Source organism: Dreissena polymorpha, chromosome 9 (assembly GCF_020536995.1).
Source record: "Dreissena polymorpha isolate Duluth1 chromosome 9, UMN_Dpol_1.0, whole genome shotgun sequence".
NCBI lineage: Eukaryota > Metazoa > Mollusca > Bivalvia > Myida > Dreissenidae > Dreissena > Dreissena polymorpha.
The window spans coordinates 98,084,293-98,104,633 of record NC_068363.1 but is presented as its reverse complement, the minus strand read 5'-3'; the positions used below and the strand labels follow the sequence as shown (position 1 = coordinate 98,104,633).

Genomic DNA, 20,341 nt, shown 5'->3' with positions numbered 1-20,341 from the left:
CATCAAAGTATCAATCAAATCTAATCATAAATAAAGAAGTTATGGCAATTTTAGCAAAATTTAATAATTTGACCTTGAGAGTCAAGGTCATTCAAAGGTCAAAGTAAAATTCAAGTTGCCAGGTACAGTAACCTCATGATAGCATGTAAGTATTTGAAGTTTGAAAGCAATAGCCTTGATACTTCGAGTGGATCGAAACACAAAATTTAACCATATATTAAAAGTTACTAAGTCAAAAAAGGGCCATAATTCCGTAACAATGACAACCAGAGTTATGCAACTTGTCCTTTTACTGTACCCTTATGATAGTTTGTGAGTGTTCCAAGTATGAAAGCAATATCTATGATACTTTAGGGGTAAAGTGACCAAAACATAAATCTTAACCAAATTTTCAATTTTCTAAGTATAAAGGGCCCATAATTCCGTCCAAATGCCAGTCAGAGTTACATAACTTTGCCTGCACCGTCCCCTTATGATAGTTCATAAATCTTGCAAGTATGAAAGCAATAGCTTTGATACTGTAGGAATAAAGTGGACCTAAACACAAAACTTAATCAAATTTTCAATTTTCTAAGTATAAAAAGGGCACATAATTCTGTCAAAATGCCAGTCAGAGTTACATTACTTTGCCTGCACAGTCCCCTTATGATAGTTAGTAAGTGTTGCAAGTATGAAAGCAATAGCTTTGATGCTTAAGGAATAAAATGGACCTAAACACAAAACTTAACCAAAATTGTCAATTTTCTAAGTATAAAAAGGGCACATAATTCTGTCAAAATGCATGCCAGAGTTATCTAACTTTGCCTGCCCAGTCCCTTCATGATAGTAAGTAAGTGTACCAAGTTTGAATGCAATAGCATTGATACTTACTGAGAAAAGTGGAACTAAACGCAAAACTTAACCAAAATTTGCAATTTTTTAAGTATAAAAAGGGCACATAATTCTGTCAAAATGCACGCCAGAGTTATCTAACTTTGCCTGCCTAGTCCCCTCATGATAGTAAGTAAGTGTACCAAGTTTGAATGCAATAGCATTGATACTTTCTGAGAAAGTGGACCTAAACGCAAAACTTAACCGGACGCCGACGCCAACGCCAACGCCAACGCCAACGCCAACGCCAACGCCGACGCCAAGGTGATGACAATAGCTCATAATTTTTTTTCAAAAAATAGATGAGCTAAAAATAGTTGCTTTTCAACGTAAAACGAATAAAAAAAAATTGAAGTTCCTTAAGCCGAATTCGAGTACAAAGTTGCTTGAATCGGACGTCAAGAATAAATGGCGACGGGAGTGGTTGGCTGAAGTTTATGAACGTGGAGTTAAATTTGGCGAATGGCTGAAAAAATGTATTGCCTGGTACAGTCAGTCAACAAGTTTAGAATCACCTGGCAAAAAACTTTAATTCTTTTGACCACAATAATTTCTTTTGGAATTTAGTGTCAATGTGAGATGTAAAAATAAAGGGTAAAATTAATGTTGTTTGATAACAGGTTAGGCCAAACGGCATATGCATTTTTTTGTCAAAAATAGCAAATTAAAGTTCACCTTTCGGCAAAGTATTAAAAATCATTCAACTTACAGAATAAGTATTTCAAAACATTGTCATGGCATTTGTTTTCAATCAGCAAAAAGCTTATTTGAAAATAATAAAGCCTTCTATATTCATATGCACATTTCAAAACATAACTCATTCAATCAGTTCCGGTTAACTTTTTGCTGCATTTATCCCCCCTTTAAGCATAATACAAAAGCTTTCTTGCTAAAAATTGGTTAATTTACTCCTTTACCCAATGTATACCGTAGACACTAATCATTTTTGTTTTTATTTTGGCATTATGGAAAATTAAAAACAAATTAATCGGAACTGCTGATTATCCGGAACTAGTTGAGAAACTGTATATGTTCATTGTTGATTGAAATTTTTGGTTTCTTACTAAAAAAAATAAATATATTAACTCTCCTTTATAAAATGAACTTGCAAAACAGGTGTGATTTTTAAGATTTGTGTTAATTTCTTAGCTATTTTTTTATTTGTTATTTTGCTAAGTCTCGGAGCTTCCGAGGGCCTTTGGCCCCCTGGGCCCCAACCAGGGCTTTGCCCTGGACCCACCGGGGATCCTGGCGGCCCCAAGCTAAAACTTTCAGGTTTTTCAGTTTTGCCATCTTTTTACCCTGAAATTGCATTTTGCAAGCATTTGTATAATCTCTGCCCTCAGATAAATATATTGGAAAAAGCAACATCACAGTAGATCTATAACTGAAATAATCAGTGATTTAAGGTTGTTTTTTTTATTTATTTATACTGGGAACAGTTTGTGAAAATTTTCCAAAACAGACTTTATTAGAATAAAATGTAATAAAATATACAAAGTATAAAATGTATAATAAAATATGCACAGGTTTTTCATCTTACTTAATATGTTACCTTAAAATTAAGGACAGAAGTTATGTCCCTTAATTTGTAGAACTTTCCTTGGTCAGCAGGCGTGTACATGAGTCTTTTCCCTTTGTACATTCCGTCTGTGTCTCCAACTGAAATGCCAAATGATCATGCGAGACATACAAAGTGTGTACACACACACACACACGAACAGAATAGAGCTGATTAAATACATTTTCTGAAGCCCCACATTTCTAATGAAAAGAAATAATTATTAATCAAATGTGTCAGTCTTAAACACAGCCAGTTGACTATGTATCACTTAATAAGTTTACAATTTGTACTGCAAGTTTAAAATGTAACGAAAGAACATATTTTTTCAAAAATTTAAATTTTGGAAAATGTTTACATTATGATACATTTTCAAATTACTGAGCAGTATGAGAACGCTTTAAAGTATCATACAAAAACATTTTTTATTTCATACACCAGTGAGAATAAGCCACAGACTAAAAGTGCTATAACTAACATTTTACTTACACATTCTAGTTTCACCATGATTTACATAAAATAATTTGTATTTGGTGCATTGCAATTAAGATTTGCTCTGTGAAAATGGGGGGAGGGGGGGGGGGGGGGGGGGGGGGGGGGGGGTTAATGCATGTGCGTAAAATTGTCCCAGATTAACCTCAGAGATCAGGGATAACATGGCCCCAGATTAACCTCAGAGATCAGGGATAACATGGCACAGGTCAATCAGGAATGCCACTCTACACTTTTAAGGTATTTTTGTTAAAAGGAAGTCTCCTCTTTGCAAAAATTCAGTTGAAGTGGAAAGTTTCGTCCTTGATTAGTCTGTGCAGACTGCACAGGCGTCTGCACAGGCTAATTAGGGAAGACCCTTTACGCACATGCATTAAACCCCATTTTCCCAGAGCGAAGCCCAATAGTTTAACAGCGTGCAGCTGATTCTCCGTACCTGGTTCATCCATTCTGACGCCTACATGTACACGGGCATCATGCTTCTCTGGACTCAGTTTGCCAAGAAACTTCACTATACCTGTATAGTTGATGGGCTTCAAAACTGCAAATATAGAATACAAGTCCAGAGTGCATTAATATTATATCATCCAGAGATCCTAGTCAAATATATGATGCTCAATAACTTAAAGCTTTCTTATCATTTTTATTATAGAAAAAGCTACATTTACTGACTTTGATTTGAATAATTTCATACATAAATAGCTGTAGTGAATGTAAAATACTGCCTTTACACTCTTTAACCCAAACACGCATTTAGGATGTAGGTTCTTTAAATAAAATTACTATTACAAAAGCCATCTGTATCAAATTGGCAAAAAAGGCCACACTAGAAAGCATAGTTTCAACTTAATTTAACACTTTTTTTCCAAATTGTGCTATCATCATAGGGCTCAACTCAATTGTACCTCTTTTTTTCCCATATCGTGGCGGTTTCTGTGGACAGCTGATCAATACTCGATCTCCAACATTGACGATCTCGGCCAGGACCTCGTCCTTTTCCATGGCAGTAAGACTTCGTAGCACATCCTCAGACTCAAGGCTCAGATCTTCCTCTATATCAGACCCTGACGATGACACTGAGTCCATGTCAGTTGCCGCGGAATTCAGTCTGGAATGAGGCCCGTCAGTTGCATCACTAGGTGAAGACTTATCACTTGTATTTGCAGCGTCTTCCACACTGATTTTAATAATTTCTACAGGTGGGCGGTTTTTTGCACTCGAGTGTTTAGAATTTTGTGTGTGATTATTCCGCGGACTTTCAACACGGTCATAATCAAATGGTTTCCTTGGTAACGGTTGTGTGTACACTTTATGAGCCTCCCTGTACGAAGAGGTCCTATGTACGATGGCAGTCTTTTTACTGGAAGGAGCAAAGGCAGACACAGGTCTTTTGTGTTTATTGGCCACACTTTCACTATCAGACACTTGCTGGAATGTTCTGTGGTTGCCATGATGGTTGCTATGGCTACCATTGACAACACCTTCTGTCTCCGTAGTGTAGGGGCGATGGTTGACATTGATGTCACGGGTGTGCCCAGGGGCAGGGGTGATGCTGCGATATTTGCCTGGGGGCGCTGACCCAGAACGGAACTCTGCATCAGTTGGAGTGGAAACAGCTGTTGACCTGCGGAGTATATAACAAACATGCTCAGCAATCTAAATGTTTAAACAACTGGGACTTTCAAACAAGAAAACTGTTATCACTCGAATTTCACTATGAATAACCAAAATATATAATGTATAGCTTATTGTTGGCATAAAAAAATGCCAAATACATGAGAAGGGTCTGTGCATGCTTATAATGAGGTACCTTGAGAGATATGTGCGGGGCGTGTACCTGGAGTGATATGTGCGGGCATGTACCTGGAGAGATATGTGTGAGGCATGTACCTGGAGAGATATGTGCGGGGCATGTACCCGGAGAGATATGTGCGGGGCATGTACCTGGAGAGATATGTGCATGGCATGTACCTGGAAAGATATGTGTGGGGCATATACCTTGAGAGATATGTGCCGGGGGTGTACCTTGAGAGATACGTGTGGGGCGTGTACCTTGTGAGATATGTGTGGGTCGTGTACCTTGAGAGATATGTGTGGGGCGTGTACCTTGAGAGATATGTGTGGGGCGTGTACCTTGAGAGATATGTGTGGGGCGTGTACCTTGAGATATGTGTGGGGAGTGTACCTGGAGATATATGTGCGGGGTGTGTCAGCTCCACTGAAGCGGCCCAACAGCTGCTGTACACGCTGCACCTGGTCAGGGTCCAGGGAGTCATTCAACACACTGATGATCTCCTAAACACACACACACATTTAGAGTAGACTACATTTCCTCAGAACTGTCAAAAGCGTGAAATAACTGTTAAAGTTGAAAAATATATTTTTGTTTTTTTTAAAAAGTACATTTACATATTTTAATGAGGAAGTTACTGTCATGAGTAATGTCGAAATTGTAAAGGTTACATACACAAGGAGAAAAAAAGAAAGCAACCTAACATCTGATGGAAATGATATTAGACAGGATTAAGTGCTTGAGTAGAACAGAAGCGAGTCAAAGTTTGGTGATAACTAACAAAATTGGAATTGAATTAAACTCAATTATCAACTATTTGTGGGGTTTCTTTAAAGTGACCCTTTTCACATTGGTACACCAACATAATTAAAGATAGATCTTATTACTACAAGTATAAAATAAACAAAAAACAAATATTTGTTTGGAAATTTATTTAATGTAAAATCTTATTCCTTTCAATTTTTTCATAATACACATTATTCGGTACAATTTTTTCATAATATGCAAGGCTGCGACTTCATATAAAGGTAAATACTGAAAGCAGAGTTTCTTGCAATTCTTTGATACACAAGGGTCACATCTCACCTTAGATAGGTCAAGGGCCTTTGTCTTCTGTGACACTAGGTAGTCTTTCCCATACATGAGCATCTTGAGGGACTCGACCTCGTATCGACTGTGTTCAAGGTCCTCTTTTAATGTCTTAGCCTTTGTAATGTCATACTCTGTAACCTAGCAACATACATGTAAATTTTAAGTACAGATTTGTAAGTAATCTTATTTGCCAGCTTTTGTGTACATTTACAGCTTAAACAACATTTTTTTTTAATGTTCTCAAGACTCGCCCATACATACATGTAGTCCTTGTACTCTGGTCCTCACTAAAAATTTAGTCCCTGTACTTTCGTACTCATCAATATTTAATTCTAACACTTGTTCTCTTCGACTCACCCGTATTTTGTCCTTGTTCTCTCATACTCACCCATATTTAATCCTTGTACTCTCATACTCCCCCATATTTTGTCCTTGTACTCTCCTGCTCACCCATATTCAATCCATGTACTCTCCTACTCATCCATATTTAATCCTTGTACTCTCCTACTCACCCATATTTAATCCTTGCACTCTTGTACTCACCCTTTTTTTGTCCTTGTACTCTCCTGCTTACCCATTTTTGTCCTTGTACTCTCCTACCCATCCATATTTAGTCCTTGTACTCTCCTATTCATCTGAATTTAATCCTTGTACTCTCATAATCATCCATATTTAATCCTTGTACTCTCCTACTCATCCGTATTTAATCCTTGTACCGTCATACTAATCCATATTTAATCCTTGTAGTCTCCTACTCATCCATATTTAATCCTTGTACTCTCCTACTCATCCGTATTTAATCCTTGTACTTATTCTCATACTCATTCATATTTAATCCTTGTAGTCTCCTACTCATCCATATTTAATACTTGTACTTTCCTACTCATCCATATTTAATCATTGTACTCCCCTACTCACCCATATTTTGTCCTTGTATTCTCCTACTCACCTGTATTTAATCCTTGTACTCTCATACTCATCCATATTTAATCCTTGTAGTCTCCTACTCACCTGTATTTAATCCTTGTACTCTTAAACTCACCCATATTTAATGCTTGTTCTCTCCTACTCATCCATATTTAATCCTTGTACTCTTTAACTCACCCATATTGTGTCACTGGACTCTCATCCTCACCCATATTTTGTCTTAGTATTCTCCGACTCACCCATATTTAATCCTTGTTTTCTCCTACTCATCCGTATTTTGTCCTTGTACTTTCATACTCACCCATATTTAATCCTTGCTCTCTCATACTCATCCATATGAATTCCTTGTACTCACCTACTCACCCATATTTAATCCTTGTACTCTCATACTCATCCATATTTAATCCTTGTACTCTCCTACTCACCCATATTTAATCCTTGTGCTCTCCTACTCATCCATATTTAATCCTAGTACTCTCCTACTAATCAATATTTAATCCTTGTACTCTCCTACTAACCCTTATTTCATCCTTGTACTCTCCTACTCACCCATATTCAATCCTTGTACTCTCCTACCCATCCATATTTAATCCTAGTACTCTCCTACTAATCCGTATTTAATCCTTGTACCGTCATACTAATCCATATTTAATCCTTGTACTCTCCTACTAATCCATATTTAATCCTTGTACTCTCCTACTCATCCGTATTTAATCCTTTTACTCTCATACTAATCCATATTTAATCCTTGTACTCTCCTACTAATCCATATTTAAACCTTGTACTCTCCTACTAATCCATATTTTATCCTTGTACTCTCCTACTCATCCATATTTAATCCTTGTACTCTGCTACTAATCTATATTTAATACTTGTACTCTCATACTCATCCATATTTAATCCTTGTACTCTCCTACTCACCCATATTTAATCCTTGTACTCTCCTACTCATCCATATTTAATCCTTGTACTCTTCTACTAATCCATATTTAATCCTTGTACTCTCCTACTAATCCATATTTAATCATTGTACTCTCCTACTAATCCATATTTAATCCTTGTACTCTCCTACTCATCCATATTTAATCCTTGTACTCTCCTACCCATCCATATTTAATCCTTGTACTCTCCTACTAATCCATATTTAATCCTTGTACTCTCCTACTTATCCATATTTAAATCTTTTACTCTCCTACTCATCCGTATTTAATCCTTGTACTCTCATTCTCATCCGTATTCAATCCTTGTACTCTCCTACTCATCCATATTTAATCCTTGTACTCTCATACTAATCCATATTTAATCCTTGTAGTCTCCTACTCATCTGTATTTAATCCTTGTACTCTCCTACTCATCCATATTTAATCCTTGTACTCTCCTACTAATCCATATTTAATCCTTGTACTCTCATACTCATCCATATTTTGTCCCTGTACTCTCCTACTCACCTGTATTTTGTCCTTGCACTCTACTACTCACCCGTATTTTGTCCTTGTACTCTCGAACAGTTTTGCGTGCACCGGCAAGTAGTGCGTTCTTCTCCTCAATGTGTTTCTTGAGCTCCGCAATCTCATCCTGCTGTTCCTGTATGGTGTCCTTCAGACGAGGGATTGTCTCCAGATTCTGTAACACACAATCAACATCTTGCAATTGACCTAAAATAAACAACATAATTTTATTACCAATTCAAATTGGGATGCATTTATCAAATCTAAGTTAATAGGTTGTTTCACTGTTTTTAAAAAGACGCAATCTTTCATTTACCTTAAAATAAAAGTTGCATTCCAAATGCAAACATGGATGCATTTCCCAAATTGTGTGCATATTAGTGAGTTTAGTATGTTTTCATGTTCTGTAAAGAGTAGTTTCATTTAGATTTTACAAAACATTTTTAAGGGGCTTTTTCTTACAATATAACCTTTGAAGTCTAACATTATTGTTTAAGTTTTTAAATGGAAATGTCAAGGCTATCACAAAATCTCACGCTTAATAGCACATGCACAGGTGAACTACAAAGTGAAACTATAAATACATTTTAATATAATTTTATACAAAAATAAGACACTATAGTAAAGAATGTTAATAGTTGATAACCCAGATAAGAGTTGGGCCATGACACACAAGTATTGTAACACAGTGTTTCCTTGTTTTTTTATGATAAGGCATGTCCAACTGATACACCAGTGTTATTTTTGTTCAGTATAATAATTGAACTAATTGGATTTCAACAGTTCATGGCTACACTAATGTTCTATTGTTTGGTCAACAATACCATCCAAGATTATCATTTTGCAGTTGTTGTTTTTTATCAAAGTTTACAATACATAAATAATGAAACTCCAAAAACATTTTCAGGAGATAAATTTTTTGCCATAAATCCTTGCCTGCCAGGTTTTTATTAACCCTTTACTACTTAGATAGGTATTTTCACACATTTGTAGTTTCTTAGAAATGTTATTTTGTTTAAGACCTTTTTTTTACTAGATTCAGTTTTAAAGGCTTCAAACTTACGATATGGATGAGCAGCAAACAGCTTAAAACCTGAACAGACTGCGAGTTACTTGCAGGCTGTTCTGGTTTAATGTTGTTTGCACATAATATAGCAATCTTCATTTTGCTTCTGAGTGGGAAAGGGTTAAAGAGGAATGTACACTATTGACAACACGCGGATTACACAACATAGACAAATTCATCAAAACGATGAATTTTATGGTCACCTTGTCAATGTAAAAACACATTATGGGTTAAAATCAATTGACAGCTAGCCTAACCTTGCACTCAGCACAGAATTAATCAGCAAATTCATGCATTTAAATAAGCGTTAATCTCATAGCATTGTAATTGAAAATTAAAATGCAATGAAAAAGAATAATAATTGAATTTCATTAACATTTTATTACTCAAATGATAAGATAAACCAGAGCAAACAAATTATTGATGCACACTGAAATAATGAGCCTTGGAAAAAATGCAATTTTTTTCTCTGAGAAAACAAAATCCTCTTTATTTAACACATAAATAGTGCTCTATTTGTCATCATTTACCATTATAGAAATTGGAATAGAAACACGGACCATATAAATGAAATCAAGAAACCCATGATTCAGTGTGAAAATACAATGTTACCCACATGTACACCATATGGTACTTTTTCATTTCAGCTACCATGTTGAACGAGTCAAGCAAGTGTTGTTTTTTAACAAGTCAAGCAAGTGTTGTTTTTTAACATTTTGGGAATGAGGACTGAAACCTTTGGCTTGATAAAAATAACTGTTGTTTGACCACAATTGGGAAATTGCTGTTTTTTGCCAACAAATATTTTAACATTTAGGATAAGAAAGTTTTTAATAGTATGTTTAAGATGGGTCAACTTATAACGATTGACTAAATGTTGCATAAAAAGTGTTTTGAATGTTGTTTTTTTGGAAACCTTCAATTGAGATTTCTAGGAAGTCATTTTGGAAACATAAATACTTGTTAAGAAAGTGAATGGGGCAAAATGTTGTCTCACCTTCTCTATATTTTCATTCTTCATGATCTCATGGCGCACCTGGATCTTCATGTCCTCCATCTTTTCATGCATGTCTTCTATTGTCTTTTTCAGAACCTGACAGCACACACACACATACATTTAAAAGGGACTTCCACGTTTTGGTAAATAGACACAAAAAATTTTTCAGATTCCCACATTTTCGTTGTAATTATGATATTTGTGAGGAAACGGTAATACTGAACATTTACCATGCTCTAAAATATCCATTATATGCACCTTTTGACGATTTAAAAACCTGAAAATTATAAAGCATTGCAACCAGAAACGATTGAAAAATTTGGAGAGTTCTGTTGTTGTCGTTAAATTTTGTGACACTACAGGACTGTCTTTATAAAGTATAAAATACGTCACTAATTGTATGAGCACAGATGTCCAAGTGGTCTAAGTGTTTAACTTTTACTCCAGGGGTCAGTGGTTCAAGCCCAGTTGAGAGTTACTTTTTTTCTTTCTTCAATTATATTATTGTTTTTTTACTGGAGCTTTTTAGATCCAATGTTTACATTTATCAATATTAAGCATTTAATACCAAACTTCAAAACATGCCAAAATCTGTGAAAAGGTCCCTTTAACTGATGGTAAAAAATGGAGAAAAAAACAACAAAGACAAAATATTTTAAAGACACTGACGCATGTTTAGACAACAAAAAATCATCTTTATATATGCTTGATTGTGGTAAACATGATAAAAGCTCCATAATTCTGACAAAACAGGTCAAAGCCCAAATTCTTTCTTCTATGATGTTTATTATTCAAGTCCTTCAGCTATGAAAGTTACAGCAAAATCCACTAAACAATTAAAGAGGACTTGATAATACAAACTTTTGGAACATAATCTACATAGGGCACTGCTTAATGGCTCCATCTTTGCTGACACTTAAAACCTCTTTTTTTTTTTAAAGATTATCTAAAATATGGACCAAGCCTTGAAATCAAAATCTCAATATTTACGTACATCTATCTGCCTGTTACAGTCATCCACGTCCTTGTTGAGTCGCTTGATTTCATCATCTCGCACCTTCACCTGATTCCTGCAATCATAATAAACTGTTCAATTATTTTGTTTTTAGTAATTCTAAAAAAAAACTAATTCCAGTGTCTTTTCATTTTATCTGTAATTTTTTAGTAGTGCTAAAAAAATTTTACTCAGGGTCTTGGAATGATAACAAGAAAATATGCAAAAATCTGACAACAAAAAAGATAATTTTTAACCAGGTTTTCCGAAGGAAAAAACAGGTTATTAGATTGGCGAATGTCGGCGGGCGGGCTGGTGGAACAAGCTTGTCCGGGCCACAACTTTGTCGTTCATTGTGAGATATTAAAATCATTTGGCACATTTGTTCACCATCATTAGACGGTGTGTCACGCGAAAGAATGACGTTGGTATCTCCGAGGTAAAGATCACACTTTGAGTTCAAAGGTCAAAAATGGCCATAAATGAGCTTGTCCAGGCCATAACTATGTCATTCATTGTGAGATTTTTAAATCATTTGGCACATTTGTTCACCATCATTGGACAGTGTGTCGCGCAAAGAATTACGTCAATATCTCCAAGGTCAAGGTCGCCACGACTAAAAAATAGATTGATTTGCACAATCAGTAACAATGCACATTTTGAGTTGGTTTCCCTTCATCAGACTTTTTTTCAAATTGAAATCAAGGTTGCCACAAGTAAAAATAGATTGAATCTTACACAAGGGAGGTAATAATGCACATTTTGAATTGTCTCCCTTTATCAGACTTTTATTTCCAATTGAAAACCTGGTTTTGTGACAATTTTGTCCCTTGTTATAACATAAAGCGATGAAAGACTGAAAAAAAAGAAACGGAGACGGGTGATGCTTCCCAAAGTTTTTTTTGTCACAATATTGCACTATATATTCAGATAAAAGGAAACGTCTTGAGGGCACAGTAGTTGGGGGGACAAGAATTTTTTTATAGAAAATTTCAAAGGGCCATAACTCTGTGAAAAATCATCCGACCAGAACCTGCTGATAATATGAACATGTCCCCTTGATAGTGAAGCTTCCCATAAAGTTTCATTGAATTCCGGTCATTAGTTGCTGAGAAATAGCCCAGACAAGAATTGCAATATATGTACAGTTAATGGAAAATTTAGAAAATTTCAAAGGGCCATAACTCTTTGAAAAATCATCCGATCAGAACCCGCTGATAATATGCACATCTCCTCATGGTAGTGAAGCTTCCCATAAAGTTTCATTGAATTTCGGTCATTAATTGCTGAGAAATAGCCTAGACAAAAATTGTGCAAGGACGGACAGACAGACAGACGCACACAAGGACAGACGAGGCGGCAACTAGATGCTCCCACCAAAAACAAAAAAAAATTTGGGGGAGCATAATAAAACAACAATTTTAACAACACCATGGTATTGAGAAAATTTCCTTAAATTGTTCATACTGATTTTTGAAACTGACAACATATTGTGCAGTGAGTAGAGAACTAGAAGCAAGGACCATTCTTTCAACTGGAGACACACTTCTCTGGAATGAGCAAACCAGACAGCTAAGTACTTTTGAAGACCCGTTTTAAAGGGCAGTGCTTTACATTCTGAGACTGAAGACTTTCGTCTTAGCAGCTTTATTGAGATATACAATTTTGTAATTATATTGTACTAAAGATCAACTAACAGCGTATACTTATATTTGGTACTTAAAGACTATAAACTTACAGTGCACACTTAGGGTTCTGTTTGGTTCTTAAAGTCTATCAACTTACAGTGCACACTTAAGGTTCTGTTTGGTACTTAAAAGACTATCAACTTACAGTGCACACTTAAGATTCTGTTTGGTACTTAAAGACTATCCACTTACAGTGCACACTTAAGGTTCTGTTTGGTACTTAAAGACTATCAACTTACAGTGCATCCAGGTTTTGTTTGGTTCTTAAAGACTATCAACTAACAGCACATACCCAAGGTTCTGTTTGGTTCTTAAAGACTATCCACTTACAGTGCACACTTCAGGTTCTGTTTGGTACTTAAAGACAATCAACTTACAGTGCACAATTAAAGTTCTGTTTGGTTCTTAAAGACTATCAACTTACAGTGCACACTTCAGGTTCTGTTTGGTACATAAAGACTATCAACTTACAATGCACAATTAAGGTTCTGTTTGGCACTTAAAGATTATCAACTTACAGTGCATACTCAAGGTTCTGTTTGGTACTTAAAGACTATCAACTTTCAGTGCATACTGGAGGTTCTGTTTGGGTTATAAAGACTATCAACTTACAGTACCAGGTTTTTTTTACCTTATTAACAGACGCCAAATTTCGGCGTCTTCCCCCTCCGAATAAGACTGGTTTTTTCCCCTTTCCTAACCAAAAAATTCCCCCTAAAAAAAAATAAAATAGAAAGATGTGTCTCATGATTATAATATCTCAATTCTATTTCAATTTAATCTTGTCAAACGTCCCATCCCCCACAACCCCAATAAAAACCTGACATCTGAGTCGTAATGGATAAAGGGAAGTCACTCTAATTGTCATTAGTGTTTGTTAACGTTTTTTTATGATTTTGACAGAAAACTTCTTTATTTTAATTGGGAAAAATGTCATCTGGATTTGATTGGGAATGGGGCTTTTTTTTTTAGCTTTGGGAATGCCTCCATTTTCCGGAGGCGCAGACAGTGTTGAAAAAACCCTGAAATCAGTGTAGATGAGTTATAGACATTGATTAAAACAGTTTTTATTTTTTTCCCAAATATGTCTCTTTCCCACTCTATTTTCCCCTTTCACCCAGCGTCCAGCGTCTTCCGCTTTTTCTAAATAGAACCCCTGAGTGCACACTTAAGGTTCTGTTTGGTACTTAAAGCGGGTATATACGTTTTTTTATATGTGTTTAATTGTAATATATTGACACAAAATAGGCAAGAAAAATTATAAATTAAAGCCAAATTTCATAAAATGCAGCAAAGACAAATTAGCAGCCCGAGCCGATTGTGACGTACATATTTTCCTACAATAACCGAAGCATTCGTCTTTGTATTAGGATTGGAGTTAGTGTTTGTGTGTCGTATGAATAGATATCGTTGCAGAAATTCAAATAAACCGTTAAACTAAGTTTAGATTCACATCGTACATGTATGATATACATGCTGGATAATTCGGCAGTACAGCCGGTTTCAATTTCAGAATTAAATATCTGGCTTATTTAGCATTTTTCGACACATGTTCTTCTTAACTTTTATTTTAATTTATATTGAAATATATATATAATAAGTTCACACATTTTATATAAATTCATAAATATTTGACAAAATTGTATATACCCGTTTTAAAGACTATCAACTTACAGTGCACACTTAAGGTTCTGTTTGGTTTTTAAAGATTATCAACTTACAGTTCATACTCAAGGTTCTGTTTGGTACTTAAAGACTATCAACTTACAGTGCACACTTTAGGTTCTGTTTGGTACTTAAAGACTATCAACTAACAGTGCACACTTTAGGTTCTGTTTAATACTTAAAGACTATCAACTTACAGTGCATACTCAAGGTTCTGTGTTTTGTTCTTAAAGACTAGCAACTTACAGTACATACTGGAGGTTCTGCTTGGTACTTAAAGAGTATCAACTTACAGCACATACCCAAGGTTCTGTTTGGTTCTTTGAGACTATCAACTTACAGCATATACTCAAGATTCTGTTTGGTTCTTAAAGACTATCAACTTACAGCATATACTAAACGTTCTGTTTGGTTCTTTGAGACTATCAACTAACAGCACATACTGGAGGTTCTGTTTGGTTCTTAAAGACTATCAACTTATAGTGCACACTAAAGGTTCGATTTGGTTCTTAAAGACTATTAACTTACAGAGCACACTTTAGGTTCTGTTTGGTTTTTAAAGACTATCAACTTACAGTACATAATCAAGGTTCTGTTTGATACTTAAAGACTAGCAACTTACAGTGCACACTTAAGGTTCTGTTTGGTTCTTAAAGACTATCAACTTACAGTACATACTTAAGGTTCTGTTTGGTTCTTAAAGACTATCAACTTACAGTTCATACTGAATGTTCTGTTTGGCACTTTCAGACTAGCAACTTACAGTACATACAGGAGGTTCTGTTTGGTACATAAAGACTAGCAACTTACAGTGCACACTTAAGGTTCTGTTTGGTTCTTAAAGACTATCAACTTACAGTACATACTGGAGGTTCTGTTTGGTACTTAAAGAGTATCAACTTACAGCACATACCCAAGGTTCTGTTTGGTTCTTTGAGACTATCAACTTACAGCATATACTCAAGATTCTGTTTGGTTCTTAAAGACTATCAACTTACAGCATATACTCAACGTTCTGTTTGGTTCTTTGAGACTATCAACTTACAGCACATACTGGTGGTTCTGTTTGGTTCTTAAAGACTATCAACTTATAGTGCACACTAAAGGTTCGGTTTGGTTCTTAAAGACTATCAACTTACAGAGCACACTTTAGGTTCTGTTTGGTTTTTAAAGACTATCAACTTACAGTACATACTCAAGGTTCTGTTTGATACTTAAAGACTAGCAACTTACAGTGCATACTTAAGGTTCTGCTTGGTTCTTAAAGACTATCAACTTACAGTACATACTTAAGGTTCTGTTTGGTTCTTAAAGACTATCAACTTACAGTTCATACTGAATGTTCTGTTTGGCACTGTCAGACTAGCAACTTACAGTACATACAGGAGGTTCTGTTTGGTACATAAAGACTAGAAACTTACAGTGCACACTTAAGGTTTTGTTTGGTTCTTAAAGACTATCAACTTACAGTTCATACTCAAGGTTCTGTGTGGTTCTTAAAGACTAGCAACTTACAGTTCATACTCAAGGTTCTGTTTGGTACTTAAAGACTAGCAACTTACAGTGCACACTTAAGGTTCTGTTTGGTACTTTAAGACTATCAACTTACAGTACATATTGAATGTTCTGTTTTGTACTTAAAGACTATCAACTTACAGTACATACTGAATGTTCTGTTTTGTACTTAAAGACTATCAACTTACAGTTTATACTCAAGGTTCTGTTTGGTTCTTAAAGACTATCAACTTACAGCACATACTCAAGGTTCTGTGTGATACGTAAAGACTAGCAACTTACAGTGCACACTTAAGGTTCTGTGTGGTTCTCAAAGACTATCAACTTACAGAACATACTGAATGTTCTGTTTGGTTCTTAAAGACTATCAACTTACTTTGCACATTTACGGTTCTGTGTGGTACGTAAAGACTATCAACTTACAGTGCACATTTAAGGTTCTGTGTGGTACGTAAAGACTAGCAACTTACAGCACATACTGGAGGTTCTGTTTGGTTCTTAAAGACTATCAACTTACAGTGCACATTTACGGTTCTGTGTGGTACGTAAAGACTATCAACTTACAGTGCACATTTAAGGTTCTGTGTGGTACGTAAAGACTAGCAACTTACAGCACATACTGGAGGTTCTGCTTGGTATATAAAGACTACCAACTTACAGTGCATACTCGAGGTTCTGTTTGGTACTTAAAGACTACCAACTTACAGTGCATACTCGAGGTTCTGTTTGGTACTTAAAAAATACCAACTTACAGTGCATACTCGAGGTTCTGTTTGGTACTTAGACTACCAACTTACAGTGCATACTCGAGGTTCTGTTTGGTACTTAAAGACTACCAACTTACAGTGCATACTCGAGGTTCTGTTTGGTACTTAAAGACTACCAACTTACAGTGCATACTCGAGGTTCTGTTTGGTACTTTCCAGGATCAGCTCTGCTTTCTCCACCTCAGATGCTGTAAGACAGACATTGTCCATTGCTCAAAACTGTTTTTGCATAGACAATTATCAACTATTAAGCTGCTGTCCATAGAATATACATCATTTTACATTTTAAATGGGCATAAGTATAGTGGCATAGAACCGACTTAATATAAACACTCATGTTTTTATCATTATCATGTTTATAAGTTAAGCATCATGTTATTTATCTTGCATCCAATTATGTTGTAACACACTTGTTTTGCTCACTGATAAGTAGCAGACATGATTTTTTGCAAAATGTATTTGTTTTACAAAAGGCTGTTCTATTCCATCATACACAAATTCTATTAAATTACACTGAAAACAAAACTTTTTTTATTTTTTAATTTATTTTTTATTCAATATAATACATACCATGTATACATGTATATGATCATACAACATAGTGATTGTACAAAGCAATAAAGTTCAGACATGTTATACAAGATATGCTAGTATATATAAATTTTTTTTTTTAGAGAGAAAAGAAAAGAACAACAGAGGAATAGTTATGAAAAATGATGAGTTGTATAAAGTCGGAAGAAGGCATACTGGACTTGTGTGTTTTGTTGTATATTCACAATGATCTTGTAAGAATGAAAAATTGAAATAAAAAAATAAACAAAACTATTTTTGAAAGATAAACTAACATTTGAGTGAAATGTATATAAGTGGACAAAACATTATGAGAATTTATTCCGATTCCATTTTTGTTCAGAGATTTGTAATGTGTCATTACTGAAGGCTATTTCTTTCTCAATCTGGATTTTTAGTTTAAGACTATGGACATAACAATTAAAATTTGGTACTCGTTTTTTGTACTTCATGTTAAAGATAAAATATTTCATCAATATAAGAATAAAATTCACAATATTATTATAGTCTATTGATTTCAATGAGTTAATTCCGAAACTTAAATTTAAGAAAGATGGTTTGACGTTTAGTTGCTGTTGTTCAAGAAAAGATATTAATTGATTCCAAATAGGCTGAATGTGTTTGCACTCCCAAAAAAGATGTTCTATAGTTTCAATGTTTTCACCGCAGAAGTCACACAGATTTGTGTTAGATAATTTGCATTTAAAGAGATATTTATTTGTAGCTATAATTCTATGGATGTATTTATATTGAAAATTTCTCAGTGTGCTTTCATCAGTTGCTTTATATGGCAAACAAAACTTGTTTTTTTTTTAATTTATAGCGTTTATTCACCTCCATATATTACAATTACTGAAAATAAAACTACTCCTTAATTACATAAAACTATTCTTGTGAAACAGACAGACAAAGGGACATACATTGATCATCTAAACATTAAGTTCATTCACATATGTATGAATGGACAATTGCAATCGTTAATGCCCCCTTCTCTGTGAGGACATAGCAATTATCAAAAGTACAGTTAGTTTGATAGCACATGTCATGACGAAAATGTCTAACTATACTCAATATATCAACAGAACATGAGATGCACAGTTTTATGCAAAAAGGCAACAAATATGATGTCCATTTTAAGTTTGATGTCTTATTCAAACTTTGCACAATACAATGTGTTATAAATTCTAATTAATATAATTAATAATGCTATAAAAACAACATATTGTGTTTATCACTTTTCTAACTCTGACCAAATGAAAAATAAGAATTGTAAATAAACCAAACTGACATTTTTGATAAATTCTAATTAACATCTTAAACTTTAAAACAAAAATACCATACTGCATTTATCCATGAATCAAAGAATACAAATGTTTAAATAACTGGACACTTTTATTCTTACTCTAACCAAATGAAAAATAAGAATTGTAAAGAAACCAAACTGACATTGTGTAAAATGTGCATTGATTATTTAACAATAAAGAACCATCTTTAAGTTTAATGTTTTGGAAAATGTAATACGTAAAGACTGGGTAAACAGTAATTATAGTGATTATGAACAGAATGGCATGACTTTCCAATACTCAATAACAAACGTGTGTAAGGGAAACATGACTAAAACAAAACTTATTTTTAACTGTACAGATTTAAACTAGAGCTTTGTCACAGACGTGACGAATACCCCCACATGCCGCATTGACACATAATATTTTGCATGTCATCTTCACAAAAAACAGCGGACACCATGCTCAATTTTTAAAACGCACTAAGTGACCCCTTGACCTAGTTTTTGACCCGAAAGGACCATGTTCTTACTTGGCCTTAAGATCATCTCAATAAAACTTCTGACCAAGTTTGGTGAAGATCGGATGTAAACTACTTGAATTAGAGAGCGGACACCATGCTGAATGTTAAAAACGCACTAAGTGACCCCGTGACCTAGTTTTAGGCCCGGAATGGCCCATGCTCAAACTTGTCCTACAGATCATTAAGATAAAACACATTTTCTTAAAATAAAATTCATTTTAATTATTAAATACTTACCTGTTATCTCTAGCTTACCCCTTTCCAAGGGAGTTTATTCATCCTGAAAATATTCAAGCGCTGGGAATTGTCCACCTCTATAAAGAATCCAAATCAGGTTAAACATAGTACAATGTAACCTAACAGGAAATCAAGAACCACAACTCATCTTTCCTTTACAAAAACATAAAAAGGCGATGAGCAGGGTGGGAGGTGGGACTTACAGATAACAGGTAAGTATTTTATAATTAAAATGAATTTTATTTCAAGAAAATTTGTTTTAATATCATAAATACATTACCTGTTATCTCTAGCTGATTATGCAGCAGGAAGGTTCACATATTTTTTCCCATCACAGCAGGACCCATATACAGGGTTTTCAGCCAGAGAAAGTAGATCTGGTCCTCTTATAATCTTCGTTAGTACAATATAGTACTTAATTCTCGGATGGCACCAGAGTACTTACGCCATAGAAGAAACTACAGTTTGAGCCACTACAAGAGGACCTAACCTATACAAATTGTCGTGTTGGCACTCAAGAGAACGAAGATAAAAAGAGGAGAAGGTGGTCGGATTCCTCCAGAAAGCAGCTTGAAGCACTTCAGATAGTGGGGTCTGATTAATATAAGCCCACGAAGCCGAAAGAGCTCTTAATTCATGCGGTCTTATCTTAAACAGGGATAAAACCCTCGATGAAAGAGAAGAATAAGCTTTCCTTATAGTCAAGGCTATTCAACGAGAAATAGAAGCCGCAGACACATGGCCCCCCCCCTTTTAATGGAATAAAAAATCTTGCGAGAACCTCGAATATACTTTACCTTATTAAGGTAGAACTTCAAAGCCCTGACCAGGCAAAGGAGTCTATCATCATCTTC

General features: G+C 35.0%; 1 protein-coding gene across 10 annotated transcripts in view; it reads right to left on the bottom strand.

Annotated features, from left to right (window-relative positions):
* Window positions 1-20,341, bottom strand: part of LOC127846360 (neurofilament light polypeptide-like) — a 128,241-nt gene that overhangs the window by 4,955 nt on the left and 102,945 nt on the right. For all 10 annotated transcript variants that reach the window (XM_052377554.1, XM_052377558.1, XM_052377549.1 and 7 more), the window contains 9 exons: window positions 16,999-17,062; window positions 11,240-11,315; window positions 10,246-10,341; window positions 8,214-8,357; window positions 5,802-5,945; window positions 5,109-5,218; window positions 3,829-4,547; window positions 3,360-3,464; window positions 2,426-2,532 (listed from right to left, as the gene is read on the bottom strand). In XM_052377554.1, the coding sequence (XP_052233514.1) occupies window positions 2,426-2,532; window positions 3,360-3,464; window positions 3,829-4,547; window positions 5,109-5,218; window positions 5,802-5,945; window positions 8,214-8,357; window positions 10,246-10,341; window positions 11,240-11,315; window positions 16,999-17,062 (1,565 nt within the window). The remainder of the gene's footprint in view (window positions 1-2,425; window positions 2,533-3,359; window positions 3,465-3,828; window positions 4,548-5,108; window positions 5,219-5,801; window positions 5,946-8,213; window positions 8,358-10,245; window positions 10,342-11,239; window positions 11,316-16,998; window positions 17,063-20,341) is intronic.